A 16,538-nucleotide genomic window follows, 5' to 3' on the forward strand; every position below is an offset into this window, starting at 1 on the left:
TGTGTTTTTGTAAGAAAAATAAGGGTGTTGATGGCGCAGTCGATAAGACACATGCCTTTCGTGTGAGAGACCCGGGTTTGAATCCACTGTGAAACACCAATGTGTCCCTGAGCGAGACACTTAACCCCTAGTTGCTCCAGAGGCGTGCGACCTCTGACATATATAACAATTGTAAGTCGCTTTGGATAAAATGTAAAAAAAAACGTAATGTAAAAAAATATGTATAAATATATTTATATAGGATGTCAGCGTTGCGTGATTAGTGACGAATGCAGAGAGAGAACAAAACAATGAATTAGAAGCACAAACTGAGGATTTGTAAAGAAACAAGTCCTTAGTTTCTATAAACGTGTGAGGCACGTTTTATTATGGATGTGCGCACTTTATTTGACGACTTGTGGACTGTTCAACTGCAACACATGCTGACTGCAATGATAGAACTTTGAATAGCTGGATAATTTTTTATAGAATTCCGATTGAATTCGTCTAAAAGAAGAAAGTCATATACACCTAGGATGCCTCGAGGGTTAGTAAAACACGGGCTAATTTTCATTTTTGGGTGAAATAAACCTTTGAATTTTTTTTTTTCTGGAATTTAAATTATGTCTTGGTGTATATTTTCCTTTCTTTTCTTGATTATTTTTCTAACACTGCTCTGCTTTTAGGTTCAGTGGGTGAATCTGGTTTGCATGGTCTTAATGGTTTCAAAGGAGATAAAGGTGACCCAGGAAAAATATACGGGTCATACTTAAACTATGGTAATATTTCAGATTTTTTATTTTTGCTTACCAAAATATTTTCAATATACATTTTCCTATACATATTAATGATTAGAGTTATTGTATTGTTTGTGTGACTGAATTGTTAGGGGCATTTGTAAAAAGCTGGAATTTTTTCTTGTTTTGAACTTAAGGTACATTTGCATCACTGTTTTTGGCTTTAAGCGCATATATATATAAAATTATGTAAGTTTCATACTCATTAGTGGGATCTAAGGGACTCAAAAGCTGTAAGTAGTGTATTTATTCATAATCTTATTCAGAGATCTGCTGTCGAATGGAAAATAATATAAAATCTTTAATATCTGAAGTGGGGAAATGTATGTTTGTATGTATGTATGTGTGTGTGTGTATATGTCTATATTGTATTGTATGTGTGTGTATTTGTATATACGTAAGAAATATACACAGTACACACACACCCATTATATGAAGAAAAACTTTTATTTTGGATTCGATAGACAGCACTAATATATATATTAGGGCTGTCAAAATTAACGAGTTAACTAATTTTATTATTTTGCGATTAACGCAGTGCATATTTTCGGTTTGACCCCTTGCCTATCCAATAGTCGGAGAAATGGAGATGCTGACTGTGTTGCCAACTTGGCGAATTTGTGCTAGATTCAGAGAATTTTTTTTTTAAAGCACCTAACGTTACCAATAATACATAACACATATTTGGACAGACCTTATATATATATAATTTTGGTCTTTTATGCTGATTTGCTACTCAAGAAATCAGTTTGTTATAGATTTGTTTTAGGATTCTTTGAAGAATAGAAAGTTCAAAGAGCAGCATTTATTTAAAATACAATTTCTTAACATTAGAAATGTCTTTTCTGAGGCCTTTAATCAACTTCATATGTCCTTTCTTTAAAAAAAAAATAATAATTAAACACAATTAAAAACCTTTCTGAGTCTGACCCCAAAAATGTGTACTGTAGTGTACCGTTTTTTTCTTCACTCCTTCAATTTAAATGTCAAAAACGAGAACGAATAGATCATGGTTTTGTAATATAATATATCTTCCTTTAGGGGAACCTGGAAAACCTGGCCCTCCTGGATCCAAAGGACAGAAAGGAATTCCTGGTAATCCTGGTAAGTGGATGTGGATTTCCCCCCTCAAATTGTTACATTTTCTATTGTCTGTTTTAACCAGCTCTGACAAATTGATGTGATTGAGTCACATCAAAGTATCTGTACATACTTGTATAAAATGCATGTTAGAGGCAAGAAATGAAAACCATTAGTCTTTATAATTAGACATTTGAGAGCATGCGTTTACTTCGTTCCAATAATGCTTTTGTTTACTTTTCATAATTGCCTTTTTTCATTGAGATGTCTTTTGTAATTGGTTTATCTTTTTGTTTAATTTGTTATTAATATTAATAAAACATTTTGCGTGTTTAGTGTAGACACACTAACCTATGTCTCATTTTGTTGACATTATTGATAATGTCGATGTGTGTGCATCATCACTGAAGTTATTTTTAAGTTCTTCAAGCATGTCATCTTTCTTTGTTTGCCTGCTTGCATGTTGTCTTTGTGTGCATGTCCATCCTGTTACGGTGTCAACATTTGTCTCGTCATGTGTGTCGAGTGAACAGTTTGTGGTGAGCATTATGTTTTGACAGTCACATGCTACATGAATTTATCCAACACCTTTATACATGTAACAGAATACCTAGATACCTAAGGCATGCAATTTTAAGAGCTATCATTCTAAAGAAATACAGCTAATACACTGTGATGAGAATTACTCCCTGGGATACAGGTTACTATTGCCTGCCTGGTGAGCGTGGAGATCCCGGGCAGGTTGGAAATAGAGGGCCTCCTGGATTAAAAGGTGTTTGGGGGAGAAAAGGTGAGTTCTCATACATTGACATATAATCTTATATTTATATAAAGATTAATATACATGTGTGAATGTCATTCTATAAGATTCAAAATATAAGTGGTGTCTGCAAATGATGCAGTATTATTATTTCTTTTTACAATTAAATCTTTCAATTCAAGTTTTTAGTATAGCACTTTTCAAGATACAGATCGTAGCAAAGCAGCTTTACAGACAATTCAGTTTTTATAATATATTTAGCAGTTGCTTGTCAGTGGTAACTGTCAAATTGATGTACATATTTAGTGCATCATCTTTTCTCAGGTGTTCAGTCATCTCAGGTCTTTGTAAGGGCTGGATCCAGACTGAAGATTGTGTAATTCCTAGTGTCCCGTGGCAGAAACAGAGAAACAAATAAAGACCTAATTAGTGTAGCTGCTGTTCCAACAAAGCAAAACTATTTGTTCAACCCAAGCTAAGGAATAATAAGGTGCATCTGAACAGATATAACTGCAGTACAGGATTATGAGATGCATTATTTGAATGCTTGGCCAAAGAGATGTGTCTTTAATCTAGATTTAAACAGAGAGAATGTCTTTACACGATGTAGCAACAAACAGGAACTAACCTTAGAACTTTTTATTTTTTCTAAAACTTTGATTAATTTTATTCGTTCAAAGGTTTGGGGTCAGTAAGAATCAAGGTTTTTAAGAATGTTAAGAAATTAATACTGCAATACATTGATCAGAAGTGACAGTATATTTTCTGTTTTTAATAAAGGCTGTTTTTTTTTCAGCAATATATTCTGAAAAAAATTCATTACCGTTTCCACAAAAATAACATTTGATAATAGTAAGAAATATTTCTTGAGCATCAAATCATTAGATTTCTGAAGGATCATGTGACACTGAAAACTAGAGTAATGGCTGCTGAGAAATCAGATCTGGCATCACAGGAATAAATTACATTTTAAAATGAATCAAAATAAAAGAAAAAAAACTATTTTAAATTATTTCAAAAGACTAATAAATATAACACAATACTGAAATAAATTCATCGTAAGAGACGTATTTCAAAACCATTAAAGAATTCTTAGCCAAAACCTTTAAGTCAGTTTAACCAGAAAGAATATATTTTTTGAACAGTACATATTTTGTTGTTAAACGTTACTGTTAATGTTTTGCTTAAAATTTGTGCTTTTTTTGATATTGTGTTATAAAATATTAATCATACACCTTTTTTGATGTGATTAATTGTCCAGATTCTTTTCTGTGGATCTCTTTCTGGTGCTGTCCGTGGTGCTGATTATTTTGGGGTTTTTTTTTGTCCCAGCTGTAAAGTTATGTGTAGTGTGTATCAGTGTCCATTAGGAGGCGGCAAACGGTGCATCTTTTCAAACCAAGTGTAAGCACATGTGCTTATATTCTTTGTGTTTCCTTTCAGGTCCTGATGGGGGATGTGCATGTGACCCCCTTGGTGATCTACCTGGCGATCCTGGCCTCCCAGGCCCTCCGGGTATCACCGGTGATCCAGGGCAAAAGGGGTTCCGGGGTCCTCCTGGTGATATCGGACCCATCGGAGAGATGGGTGGGAGAGGTGCAACTGTACGTAAACCTGGTTGAAATTCATTATGTTTGTATTCAGCTTGTATGTGTAATTAATCTTTTTTTGTGTGTGTGCATGTCTCTTGTTGTTTCTCAGGGTCCCAGAGGCTTCACAGGTGTCAGAGGGCTTAAAGGAGAGAAAGGAGAATTTAGGATGATCAGCACAAAGGGTGAAGTATTTTCGCAGTTAATTTATTTTATTTATTTATTTTTTGTTTAAGACTCACCCAAAATAGTCTAATATCTAAGGATAGGTTCTATATTATAATACAGCATGAACTGATATGATGTTAAATGTCTGATAATGAAACTATAATAAAACTTTTTTGTAAACATTGTCAGAATTCTGATTTAAAGTTTTGTTACTTCTGATTTTTCTTAAAAAATTTATCAAATCTGACTGCAGTTATTAGAACTTTTTGCATTGTTAAAGGGGAGAAAGGTGACACGGGATCTGTTGGAACACTTGGAAAACCAGGGTTTAATGGGAGGAAAGGTGCTGATGGGAAGATGGGTGCCCCTGGAGATCCTGGATCTCTGGTAAGACGTGAACAATTATAAAATTAAATGAAATTTTAAAAAAGTCATATATAGTTGTGCAGTGGTACTGTACATACTACCGTGCATTCAATTGATTTCTGAATAGCATGTAAAACAGAAGACTGGAGTAATGGCTACTGAAGATTCAGCATTACCATCACAGGGATAACATTTTAAAATAGAAAACAGTTATTCTAAATTGTAATAATATTTCACAATATCATATATATATATTATATATATATATAATATTATTACAATTTAAAATACCACAAAGACCACACCGGGTGCTGCTCCTGTCAGCTAAGAACAGGAAACAGAGGCTACGATTCACACAGGCTCACCAAAATCGGACAACAGAAGATTGGAAATATGTTGGCTATTTAGTTGGTGAAAATTGGTCTTAGGTCTCGCTTACATGTCACAAATGCCATAAATAAGTGATACATTAATCCCTCCTAAAAACACTGTAATCCTAGACTTTATTTTAAAAGTCTTATTGCATTTATGACACAATGGTTTGTTTGTATATTGCTTTAGTTGCCTACAGTGTCCTATAATGGCGTCCAGATGGTAACAATTAGAAGGAATAGTTTAGAGCATGTGTTGTATCTCCACTAATAGCCAAAGCATTCCTCCAAACTACCATTTACATCTGATCAATCGATTTTTGCTTAAACTATTATTTTGCTTGCCATCCTTACAGTCCTGTTTAATTTTACTTTATTTACAGATTTGATTCACACAAACAAAAGGAGTTATATTATACCCTAAAACACTTTCAGTTAAACTAATATGAACTCTTTGTAAAACATATTCTCTCAATTTCCGTAGCAAATATAACATCTGATTTGCTTTCTTGTAGATAAAATTTTAGTTTACAATCAATCAAAGTTCCCAAAATATAAAAACCTTCACAATTTCCACTGGTTGATCACCTAACATAATTTCTGTAAGGGTTTTATCAGTAGAAGACTTGCTTTACCCCATTTCTCTAATTTCAAAACATGCCCTTCATATTCATAATCAACACAATTCTCCCATAACAGTGCAACCAATGCATATCATGCAATCTTCTGCAAATTTATACAGTTTATAATCTGTACTCTGCATTTGCATCTCATTGTATAGACAGAAAATAGGGGAGACAAAACACATCCTTGAGGTGCTCCTGTATTTATATATTGTACATATCTAATTAAACCCAGAGAGAATGATTTATTTGTATAGTAATTTACAATCATTAATTAATTTCTTTTTTTCTTTACCAGGGAGATAGTGTTATTGGTCCGCTGGGTGACAGAGGGTGTCCAGGAACTGCTGGTGTAAAAGGCCACATGGGTCCACCTGGTCCTCCTGGCCCGAATATGATGGGGTCAGTTGGGCAACGGGGGGAACCAGGGGAAGCAGGACCTCAAGGGCAGATGGGACCCCCTGGTTCTAAAGGTGTTCAAGGTAAGTAAGGCTATCAGCAAGCTGAGTAAGGTTTTTTTTATTTTATTTTTTTTATACTATAATTACAATTTGTCGAAAACATGGCAAATGGAAGATGTTAAAATATGTTAATGATATCAAATGTTTGAGGTCAATTTCTGGGGGCTTTTTTATTTTTATTTTTTTTTGGATAGGTGATACCCTGCCCTGTGCTCCTGCCATACCTGGACCCCCCGGTTCTAAAGGAATGCCAGGTTGTAAAGGTAAATATATATTGAAATAATTTCTAAATGAAAGAATGAGAGTTCTCTCAGTTTGGTTGAAAAATGAAATGATACAACTGAAGGAATAAGAGTATTGTAGAGGAATAAGAGGAACTGAGTATTGTAAAAGTGTATTTACTGTTAAAGCTGCAGTCCGTAACTTTTTTTTTTTTGGTTAAAAATTATCCAAAATCAATATTTGAGCAAGTACGTAACCAGTACTTTAATGATGATTCCTTTGACAGATTAGAACGTAGTTTAGACAGAAAAGAGAAAATTAGAGAAATAACTGTAAATCTGCAAATAATTTTATTTTAATTTATCTAAATTTCAAATGTGTTCTACTTATCAAGAAAAAACATGGAATAATTAGTCAGACCTAGTTTTGTAGGAAAATGTGTATTGAGTTAATGAAGCCTGTTTTGGACTCTTAAAATTCTTTAAAAAGCGTTTCTCTTAAACTGCAAATATATGATTTGAAAGGGACCCAGTTCTTAAAGTTGAAATATCGTAGCACTGATGACTGTTATCAGATACAGTATATGACCAAAACCTTCATGTTTTCTTTCAGGTGAGATAGGTAAGCTTGGAAATCCAGGATGCATAGGACAAATTGGACCAGATGGTCCCAAGGGAGAGATTGGAGACCCTGGCAATAGTGGGTTAGCAGGACTTCAAGGTAGTAATTTAAGGTTTTGGTGTATTTAAAAACATTTCTGTTCAACTTTATGAATGTTTCTTAATCTTTGGATAAACCCTTGTTGATTCTATTCAACATGCATTTATCAATTATTCTATATCAACATGATATATCAACTCGAATAGAGCTTGTCAAGTTGGAAAAGTATTGCAAAAATCTAATATCCCTGCAATCTCGTCCGTAGGTCCAGTTGGATTATTAGGAGATCCAGGTGACACTGGCCCAGATGGAATCAGTTCTAGTGGCTCACCAGGCACACCTGGTAATCGTGGACCCCAGGGTCTGAAAGGGTCTTTAGGAAACTCTATTATAGGGGCCCCAGGACCGAAGGGGCCAAGTGGGATTCAGGGATATCAGGGTCCTAAAGGTGTCCCTGGACCTCCTGGATCAAATGGATTGCAAGGTACTACATTGAGACATCAAGGCTTGAATAATATCTTGCAAACAGCAATACGATTTAAAGAAAATAGCTTTTACTGGTTATTAAATAAAGGTTTTTGGATCTGAAAATATCCTACAAAGTCCAACAATATTAACTGACTTTTTCTGCAGGTCCATCTGGAGTTCATGGACTTCCTGGTAGAAAAGGGGAAAAAGGAAAGGATGGTACACCAGGAGCACCTGGTTACCCAGGTGGGGGACCAGAGCGGTGTGACAAAGGAAAAGCTGGTCCACCTGGCAAACCAGGACCACCAGGCTTCACTGGACTGAGAGGTGAGTAGAGATCACTGTATGAACAGAAGCTTGTTGAGATTGTTCTCATAATAATGTCACTTTTCTGTGTCAGGCTGCCCTGGTGAGAAAGGACCACCTGGGGTGGTGGGATTTCAAGGCATTGGTGTCAAAGGACTATGTGGCAAGCCTGGTATTCCAGGCTGTCAGGGACGTGCAGGCCTTCAGGGACCTTCAGGACTCAAAGGGGACAATGGAAACCCTGGAGGCCCTGGAGCAAAGGGTAAAGAGTGTGACATGTGACATTTAAAACAAATCACTAACTGTGGTCTGCAACATTTTGATTAACTGGTACATATTTTTACAGTTATGATGGAACTTAACAGTGTATACACTACCATTTTGAAAGAAGTCTGTCATGCTCATTGCTCACCAAGGTCACTTTTATATAATACAAAATAGAGTAATACTGTAAAAAAAAAAATCACTTAATAATGTAATTTATTCCTGTAAAGAAATGTTAGATTTTTAGCAGCCATGACTACAGTCTTCAGTGTCACATGATCTTTCAGAAATCATTCTAATATACAGATTTTCAGGTCAAGAAATATTTTGTAGTATTATCAGTTGAAAAAGTTGAAAACTCTTGCTGAATATGGGGCTGGGAGAGGGGATTTGTTAATGAATAGAAAGTTGATGTGTTCTTGATGAATAAAAGCATTCATTTGTTAATACTAATACATTATTATTAATAAAAAAATACATTAAATGCCATTATTATGGTGTTAATATTAATAGTTAAAAAAAAAGATTAGCTTCAACACTGAAATGTATTTTTTTAAGTGTGTTATATCAAATTTCCATTTAAATATATGCTATATAGATATTTAGAGAGTAATACAAAAAGGCTGTCAGATTCTAAGATGTCATGTGGTATTGCAACTCAGGTTTGCCTGGATTTCCTGGCCAAGATGGCTATCCTGGCAACATAGGGAAGACCGGCCCTTTGGGGGCTCCTGGACCGAAAGGCTTTAGAGGTCTCAATGGATATCCAGGTTTCCCAGGGTTCAACGGAACCAAGGGCCAGAAAGGTACTTTAAAACACTGTGATATACCATACTGTCATGATTTTTCTTTTTTCATCAGGTCTAATGTAATGATGGCAGCTAAATGTATCAAATACATGTTCTTACATGTTCCTTCGTGTTTTACAGGATGCAGTGGGCCTCCAGGACCTCTGGGAGAGATGATTCCAGTGCCAGTGAAGGGCCAACTAGGGCCACCTGGACCTAATGGGGAGAATGGGGTCATTGGAGAAAGGGGTAAATCTGTAACGAATACTCAAATCCTGTATTGGTTTTTAACCTTTAAAAAAAAAAAACTTCACATCGCATCATGTGATGTACTTCCAGGTAATAAGGGTGAGCCAGGGCCGCCTGGACAACCAGGGTATCCCGGACGTAATGGACATTCAGGGTATGAAAGTGGCCAGCGTGGACCACCAGGCTTTCCGGGGTTGTCCGGCGAGTCTGGTGTCCAAGGGCAACGTGGGCCAAGGGGAATTGTAGGAGCCCCTGGGTATAATGGTGATCCGGTGAGTGGAAGTTCTTGTTTGAATATGAATCTTATTTAATTCTTGACAAATTATTTAAATTGTGTTATTGGTTTGATTGTCCTGACAGATATATATTTTACATAAACAGGACTAATGAAAAATGAACTGTGGCTATATGTAAATCATAGGCATTAATGCTTGTTTCTTTGTAGGGTGATTCTGGAATGTCTGGTCTGGCAGGAACCCCTGGTTTCCCTGGGTTTGATGGTCCTAAAGGTAAAATGCATACTCAAACCAACATAACCCTTCAAAATTTTGGAATTAAGTTTTTTTTTTTTTGTATTGTTTTTGAAATATTTTTTTAAGCTCATCATGGCTGCATTTATTTGATCAAAAATACAAGAAAAAAACTAACATTGTTAAATATTATATATACAAATATATTTTAATGTCATTTATTTATTTGATGGCAAAGCTGAATTTCCAGCATCATTACTCCAGTTTTTAGTGTCACGTGATCCTTCAGAAATCAATCGAATATGCTCAGGAAACATTTTTTATTATTAATGTTGAAAACAGTTCTGCTTTATATTTTTTGTGTAAACTGTGCAAAACTTCCAGGATTCTTTGATGAATAGAAAGTTTCATAGAATCAAATTAATTTGAAATCTTAACTTACAAGCAATAAGTGGTACTTGTCACTTTTGATCAATTTGATGCATCCTTGTTAAATAAAAGTACCAGTTTCTTTAAAAAAAAAAAAAAAAAAAAAAAAAAGTCATTCTGACTCCAAACCCTTGTAAGGTGTATGTGTACATTTTCAAACCTATAACCCATACAACGACTACGCAATCAAGTTATATTAATTTCAAAACCTTCTTGTACTTTCTTGTATAGGTGACAAAGGTGAATCTATTTTTTGGCCAGGACCAGCAGGTGAGATAGGGCCATGTGGAGAAAGAGGAGTGTCAGGTAATGTTCACCCTACTGTCCTGTTTCGTTCTTGTACTGTAACATGTATTGCTATCGTACAGAAATGCATTAAAAAAAAAATGATAGAGCTGTAAAAACATTCTCATTCTCCCCAATAGCTCCCCCTGGTGAAAAAGGAGACTGGGGTGACCCTGGCCCACCCGGGCCTAGGGGAAGCTGTGGTCCACCTGGACCACCTGGGAACAATGGTCTGACTGGACGTCCAGGTAAAATAGTTCAGGCTCTTAATTAGCAGATACACACATCTTTGAATGCACATCTTCTTAAATCCATATTAATGCGCCTTCTGCTATTCAGGAGTGGTTGGGCCCCCAGGTCCATGTGGAAGACATGGTCCAGAAGGTCCTCCGGGGCCTCCAGGTAAACTGGGCCCTAAAGGAAACCCAGGATCCGCTGGCCTTGGAGGTTAGACTGCTTATGCTCTGTACAAACAAACTGCCACTAATTTTAAAACTAGGACAATAATGTATGTTTTAAACTAATATTTGTTTTCCTCTTTCAGGACCTCCGGGGCCCCCAGGGCTCCATGGACTTGACGGCCTGAAGGGGGACAAGGGTGAAATGGGATATCGAGGTGAGATATCGAGGTTGTTTGTGCTGTCAGAAGTTTTGAAATTGCCAGATTAAAAACATCCCTTTCATTCCCTCTCTCTTTTGTTGTCCTTCAGGAGAGGATTTAAGCGGTGACAGGGGCAATATAGGACCATATGGAGACAAGGGCACTCCAGGAGACCCAGGGTTACAAGGTCCATCACAAACAGGTGTCCGAGGTCCAAAAGGACAGTGTGGGGGCCAAGGTACATAACTCATAACTCTATTCAACCTATTCATAACCTCTCATAGAGACAGTTTGTTAATAATTGTACAGGAGGATTCCCTTAAAGTTTCAACAGTATGTTATTTTTAAGAAGCTTCCTTTATTCAGCAAAGATACATTAAATTGATAAAAGTCTAGCCATTTTCAAATAGTATAATAATATTAATGCCATTACTGTATTTTTAATCAAATAAATGTAGCATTGTTAAGCATAACATTCAAAAATGTGTACCAACCAAAGGTTTTTTAATGCACTTTTGTTTATAGATTACTGTTGGCTAATTTTAATATTTTAACTAAGCAGAATTGTAAAAAAAAATATCAGGCAGCATAATCACACTTTTCATGATCTACTTTAATCCACACTGTCATTGTTTTCTCTTTTTATATATATATATATTTATATATAGGAGACCCTGGTCAAATGGGTCCTGTAGGCTTTCGTGGTGAAGAATGTAAGATTCCTAAACCTGGACCCAGTGGAGAACGGGGATACGCTGGGCCAGATGGACCTTCAGGTGTGTGTGGTCATTTGGAAGCACTAATGATGCACACAAATAGAATTTGTGGTACAAGTTGGATAGCACTGCTACAACTCATGAACATTACAGCTTGTCTTCCTATGTAAGCTATGTGTCTATGCATTGAATTATGTATTATGTTCCAGGGCTCAAGGGAGAGACAGGAGAGGCAGGCAGTGTGTTCACAGTGTGTGGTGATTTTGGTGAACCAGGTTTTCCTGGGTCACCAGGGTATAAAGGAGAAAAAGGAATCCATGGGCCCAGTGGCCTCCCAGGGTCTGACGGCCTAGAAGGTCCAAAAGGTAAAAGAAATAGCCTTCATTAAAAGTTTAGCATATGAATCCAAAATATGATGGGTCCACTTTACGTTCGCCATTTGTCATTCAGTTTGTTTTATTATTATCTTTCCACAGGTGAAAGTGGACAAAGTGGACTTATGGGCCTTCCGGGACCCTCTGGCCCCATAGGAGATTGTGGACCCCCTGGATTTTGGGGCGCCAAAGGAGACAAAGGGGTCCCAGGTCATTAGAGCCTTCAGATCCTCAAACTCACCGTCTTATGAATCAGTAAATGTATGATTTATGCCCTCACTTTCAATTTCTTTCTCCCTTTGTATTTGTAGGGCCAAAAGGAGAGCCTGGGGCTGTCAAACTTCCTACTTCTCGTCCCCCTTCTCCTGGACCTAAGGGTGCTCTTGGTGCACCTGGCCTGGTTGGGGATGTTGGTGATCATGGACCTAATGGCTCTGGGGGTCTGAAAGGTACAAATCAATTTAACAGCAGGGTGTTTGCTTTTTTAAGATCATGAAACATCTCCAATTCTTACCAGAGTTGTTATTGTTAACTAAATCCAAAATAATTTTTTGAGCATAAAAAAAAAATATATATATATATATATATATAAACATTATATTAAAACCTTATATAAAATAGAAATATACTGAAAAGCACTGTAAAAATGATGAACAAAGATTATTGAAGTACTTCTTACGAAAAATATGATTTCATTCTTTCAACTTGTGTTACTTGTTGGTTGTCAAAATCTTGAGGTGTGAACATGCAGAAGTGCATATGAGGGTAAATGTTTGTGTTTGGAATGAACACTGCCATTTTTTGCTCAGGTATAAAGGGACAAAAAGGAGATATTGGATTCCGTGGACCTGCTGGGACAGAAGGACCAGTTGGAGAACTTGGAAGCCCTGGAGTGTCCGGCGACAAAGGAGAAAGGGGCAGTCGGGGTATGTTTGTGTGTATCCTTAACAACTTGCAGTACTTATTTAACCAACTGAGCCTGACACTGATATATCCTTTTTTTCCCCTGCCATCATTCATCCAGTACATTTGCATTCATTCATTTAGCAGATATTTTATCCAGAGTGATTCACATTAACCCAACCATTTGTCCATACATTTCTTTTTCTATCCCAGGATCTCCAGGACCAGATGGTGATCAGGGTCCCCCTGGACCGTCATCTGCCGGCTTTCTTTTGGTGAAGCACAGCCAGTCTGAGGAAGTGCCCACTTGTCCTGAGGGCTTAAGAGCGTTATGGAATGGCTACAGCCTGCTGTATCTGGAGGGTCAAGAGAGAGCACACACACAAGACCTGGGTATGTTCAGACTCAAAAGCACTTATGATTCCGTAAAATGCAGCTAACTTGGTTTTTGAGCAGATTATATAACAACCAGTGTTATTTTAGTATCATTGAAATACTATAGTTTTTTTTTAATCCTTTTAATTTTTTTATTTTTATTATTATTATTCTTTTATGGGGGGGTTAAAGTTTTAGTAATTTTGTTGTGTGCTTTTCTCTATTTTATTTAAATGTTTTATTTAAAAAGTATTTTTATTATATTTTCTATTATATTTTATAATACATTTTTATTGTATTTCAGTTTTAATTTTAGTGCATCAAGTTAAACTAAATGAAAATGTGAAAATATGCTTTAGCAGCTAGCAGAAGTTTTAAATTTTTATATTTCATTTCATTTTTAAATTAATCTGTATTGTATTATAAATAACAACCATGTTTTTGAGATACTATAATTTTTATATATATATTTTAAATTAATAATTTGTATTTTCTGTTGTAATTTTAATTGTATTTATTCTCTTGGAATTCTTATGAGTTTTATTAAGATGTCTATATAGTTTTTATTCATTTGTATTTCTCTTTAAATTTTAATGCTACTTTTGCAACTAGCTGAAATAAAATTATTTATATTTCTTTCAGTTAACGTTAAGAGTTTCAGTGGAAAGTTTTAGTTAATTCTAATAACAGTGATAACAAGGTTTAAACTTATTTTTGTGTTTTCACAGGCCAGGCAGGTTCATGTCTGCGTATGTTCAGCACCATGCCATTCTCCTGCTGTAATATGAACAAGTGTGATTATGCCAGTCGCAATGACAAATCCTATTGGCTCTCTACAACTGCCTCAATTCCCATGAATTCCATTCTGAGGGGAATGGAAATTAAAGAACACATCAGCAGATGTGTGGTGTGTGAGGCGTCATCACCAACCATTACATTACACAGTCAAAATGAAACTAAACCAATCTGTCCATCTGATTGGAGCACACTATGGTCTGGATATTCATTCCTCATGGTAAGGGAAACCAAGTATGACTGTGTTCCAAGCCCCAGTAAGCTGCCTATAAGAATTATTTTTGAGATGTTTTAGATTTAGATGTTTCTTACTGCAAAGGCCTTAAAGTACACATTAAATCAAAATTGACTATATATAAAATTGCCATTTATTATTATTTATTTCAGTTTTTAATTTATTTTAGTGCATTGTTAAATTAAAAAAAAAAAATTGAAATTTTTATTTGGCTAGCTTTTAACGAGTGAAATCAACTAGTGGACATTTTGTATTTAATTTAATTTTAGTTCATTTTTATTTCAAGTAATGAAAAGGCTTTTTTGAGATAAATTGAGACTTTTTTTAATATTTTGATATTAAATGTTTCTCATTTGATTTCAAAATGTTTTACAAGAAATCAATACTTTAAAATACATTCAATTGATTCATAATTTTACATTTTACAGAAAGTGTTCTACTTCTAATGTTCTTTTGAACTTTTTAATTGAATAATAATCCTAAAGTCTGAAAACTAAATTCAGCTTTGCATCACAGAAATAAATTACATCTGTTAATATATTAAAATAGAAAACAGTTATTTAAAATTGTAAAAATATTTCACAATATTGCAGTTTTTACTGTATTTTTGATCAAATGAATGCAACCTTGGTGATCGAAAGGGACTTCTCTTTACATTTTGAACAAATCACATGATGCATCTTCATTTTTTGTTCCAGCATACAGGATCAGGGGACGAGGGAGGTGGACAATCTCTGTCATCAACAGGAAGCTGTTTGTCGAACTTCCGCAGCCAGCCGTTCGTGGAGTGCCAAGGTTCGTATGGCACATGCCAGTATTCCCCCACCTTCTTCAGTTACTGGCTGACTAGAGAGAACATGCACCACAAGGTTCCCCATGGTACTGTGATCAACGGACAGAACCAGCGCAACAGCATCAGCTCATGCAGCGTCTGCATGAAGACGACGCCGTTTTCTTAAAAAAAAAAAAACACTGCACTGACAATGCACACCAATAGGTCACCGCAATGGAAGTGATTGAGATGCTTTTGGTCACTTTTTTTGGAGAAGAGAAAAAGGACACAATTTGTGATTATTTTTGTTGAACTACAGGCTGTGATCTTTTTACTTCAGTGGATTCGTTCCCACATAGCTCAGTCTAACATGACTTTCTTCGTCTTCTCGTTTGTATTACATTTTGGTGCTAGCAAAAAGACCATTTGCACAAATACCTATATACCAATGTTCCTTTTCTCCTTAGTATCAGCAAAGCATTTCATTTGCACACATCAAAATATTAACGCAATATTGCATTGGTATTACAATCATTAGTATTTAACCAGAACGTATACTGAATACTGAACCTTGAGAACAAAACTCCCATGATCCAGTGAAATAAAAATAGGAATGCTGGTAGAGGCAGATAGCTAAATTGCTATTGCTGTGACAGGTAGGTATGGGTTTTTTTTCTGTATAGAAATTAACAAATGACTGTTTTTTCCAAAGTTTTCTATGCTTTGATTTTAAACCAAGCATTGTGCAGAAATAAGATCCAGTCACTAGAAATCACAGATTTCACAACTGGTTCACTGCACTGTTAGCAATAGACTTTTTTCCCCTGCCAAATATTACCGAAGTTTTGCTAATGTGATAACATCTTTACTGTTTATTGCTCTTTAACTGAGTTAAGGAAACCAATACATTATTTTATAGCTGTTGATTTGTAAAATGATTGGGAAGATTTAATCATTTGAGAGACACATCTCAAGTGGCATTAAACTCATGTTAGCAGTATGACCCTTATGAAAATGAACTGTGGTTTAACTACAAATAACCCCCCCCCCCCCCCCCCCCAAGATGCGAAATACATAGAGCCATGTAAGATTCGTGACATAATCGATGTGAAATGTCCAGTGAGTAAAAGATTGTTCCATTTTTATACCCCGGAACAGATGAACGTACATGTGGTACGTTTATATATGATGCTGGTTTTGTACGCGTCACTGCAGTTCTGACTTGAAATGTCTTTTGAGTGGCACCGTGACATTTTAAAATAACGATGTGAGATCAGGTAGCTAACAACAAATTAACCATGGTTTTTGTGGTTAATCTGTGGTTATACAAATAGAAATAAATCTGGAGGGGAAAAAAAGTCACAGTTAATTTACGTAAGGGAAATATTAGCCTTGCTAATGCTATACTCTGCTGGATGAACTACAACAACTA

At 35.7% G+C, this 16,538-nt stretch overlaps 1 protein-coding gene across 2 annotated transcripts in view; it reads left to right on the forward strand.

Moving 5' to 3' along the window:
* Positions 1–15,866, forward strand: part of col4a4 (collagen, type IV, alpha 4) — a 58,253-nt gene extending 42,387 nt beyond the window's left edge. For both annotated transcript variants that reach the window (XM_059514001.1, XM_059514002.1), the window contains exons 20-48: positions 666–758; positions 1,818–1,880; positions 2,557–2,646; positions 4,060–4,220; positions 4,318–4,390; positions 4,654–4,760; positions 6,032–6,215; positions 6,389–6,457; positions 7,029–7,136; positions 7,342–7,560; positions 7,710–7,871; positions 7,945–8,112; positions 8,777–8,920; positions 9,044–9,151; positions 9,242–9,423; positions 9,597–9,660; positions 10,282–10,356; positions 10,476–10,583; positions 10,675–10,782; positions 10,880–10,951; positions 11,046–11,174; positions 11,605–11,712; positions 11,862–12,017; positions 12,129–12,236; positions 12,338–12,475; positions 12,836–12,952; positions 13,143–13,322; positions 14,033–14,319; positions 15,033–15,866. In XM_059514001.1, the coding sequence (XP_059369984.1) occupies positions 666–758; positions 1,818–1,880; positions 2,557–2,646; positions 4,060–4,220; positions 4,318–4,390; positions 4,654–4,760; positions 6,032–6,215; positions 6,389–6,457; positions 7,029–7,136; positions 7,342–7,560; positions 7,710–7,871; positions 7,945–8,112; positions 8,777–8,920; positions 9,044–9,151; positions 9,242–9,423; positions 9,597–9,660; positions 10,282–10,356; positions 10,476–10,583; positions 10,675–10,782; positions 10,880–10,951; positions 11,046–11,174; positions 11,605–11,712; positions 11,862–12,017; positions 12,129–12,236; positions 12,338–12,475; positions 12,836–12,952; positions 13,143–13,322; positions 14,033–14,319; positions 15,033–15,293 (3,842 nt within the window). In that variant the 3' untranslated portion in view covers positions 15,294–15,866. The remainder of the gene's footprint in view (positions 1–665; positions 759–1,817; positions 1,881–2,556; positions 2,647–4,059; positions 4,221–4,317; positions 4,391–4,653; positions 4,761–6,031; positions 6,216–6,388; positions 6,458–7,028; positions 7,137–7,341; positions 7,561–7,709; positions 7,872–7,944; positions 8,113–8,776; positions 8,921–9,043; positions 9,152–9,241; positions 9,424–9,596; positions 9,661–10,281; positions 10,357–10,475; positions 10,584–10,674; positions 10,783–10,879; positions 10,952–11,045; positions 11,175–11,604; positions 11,713–11,861; positions 12,018–12,128; positions 12,237–12,337; positions 12,476–12,835; positions 12,953–13,142; positions 13,323–14,032; positions 14,320–15,032) is intronic.
* Positions 15,867–16,538: the final 672 nt, after the last annotated feature.

The sequence above is a fragment of the Carassius carassius genome, chromosome 28 (genome assembly GCF_963082965.1).
Source record: "Carassius carassius chromosome 28, fCarCar2.1, whole genome shotgun sequence".
NCBI classification, from domain to species: domain Eukaryota; kingdom Metazoa; phylum Chordata; class Actinopteri; order Cypriniformes; family Cyprinidae; genus Carassius; species Carassius carassius.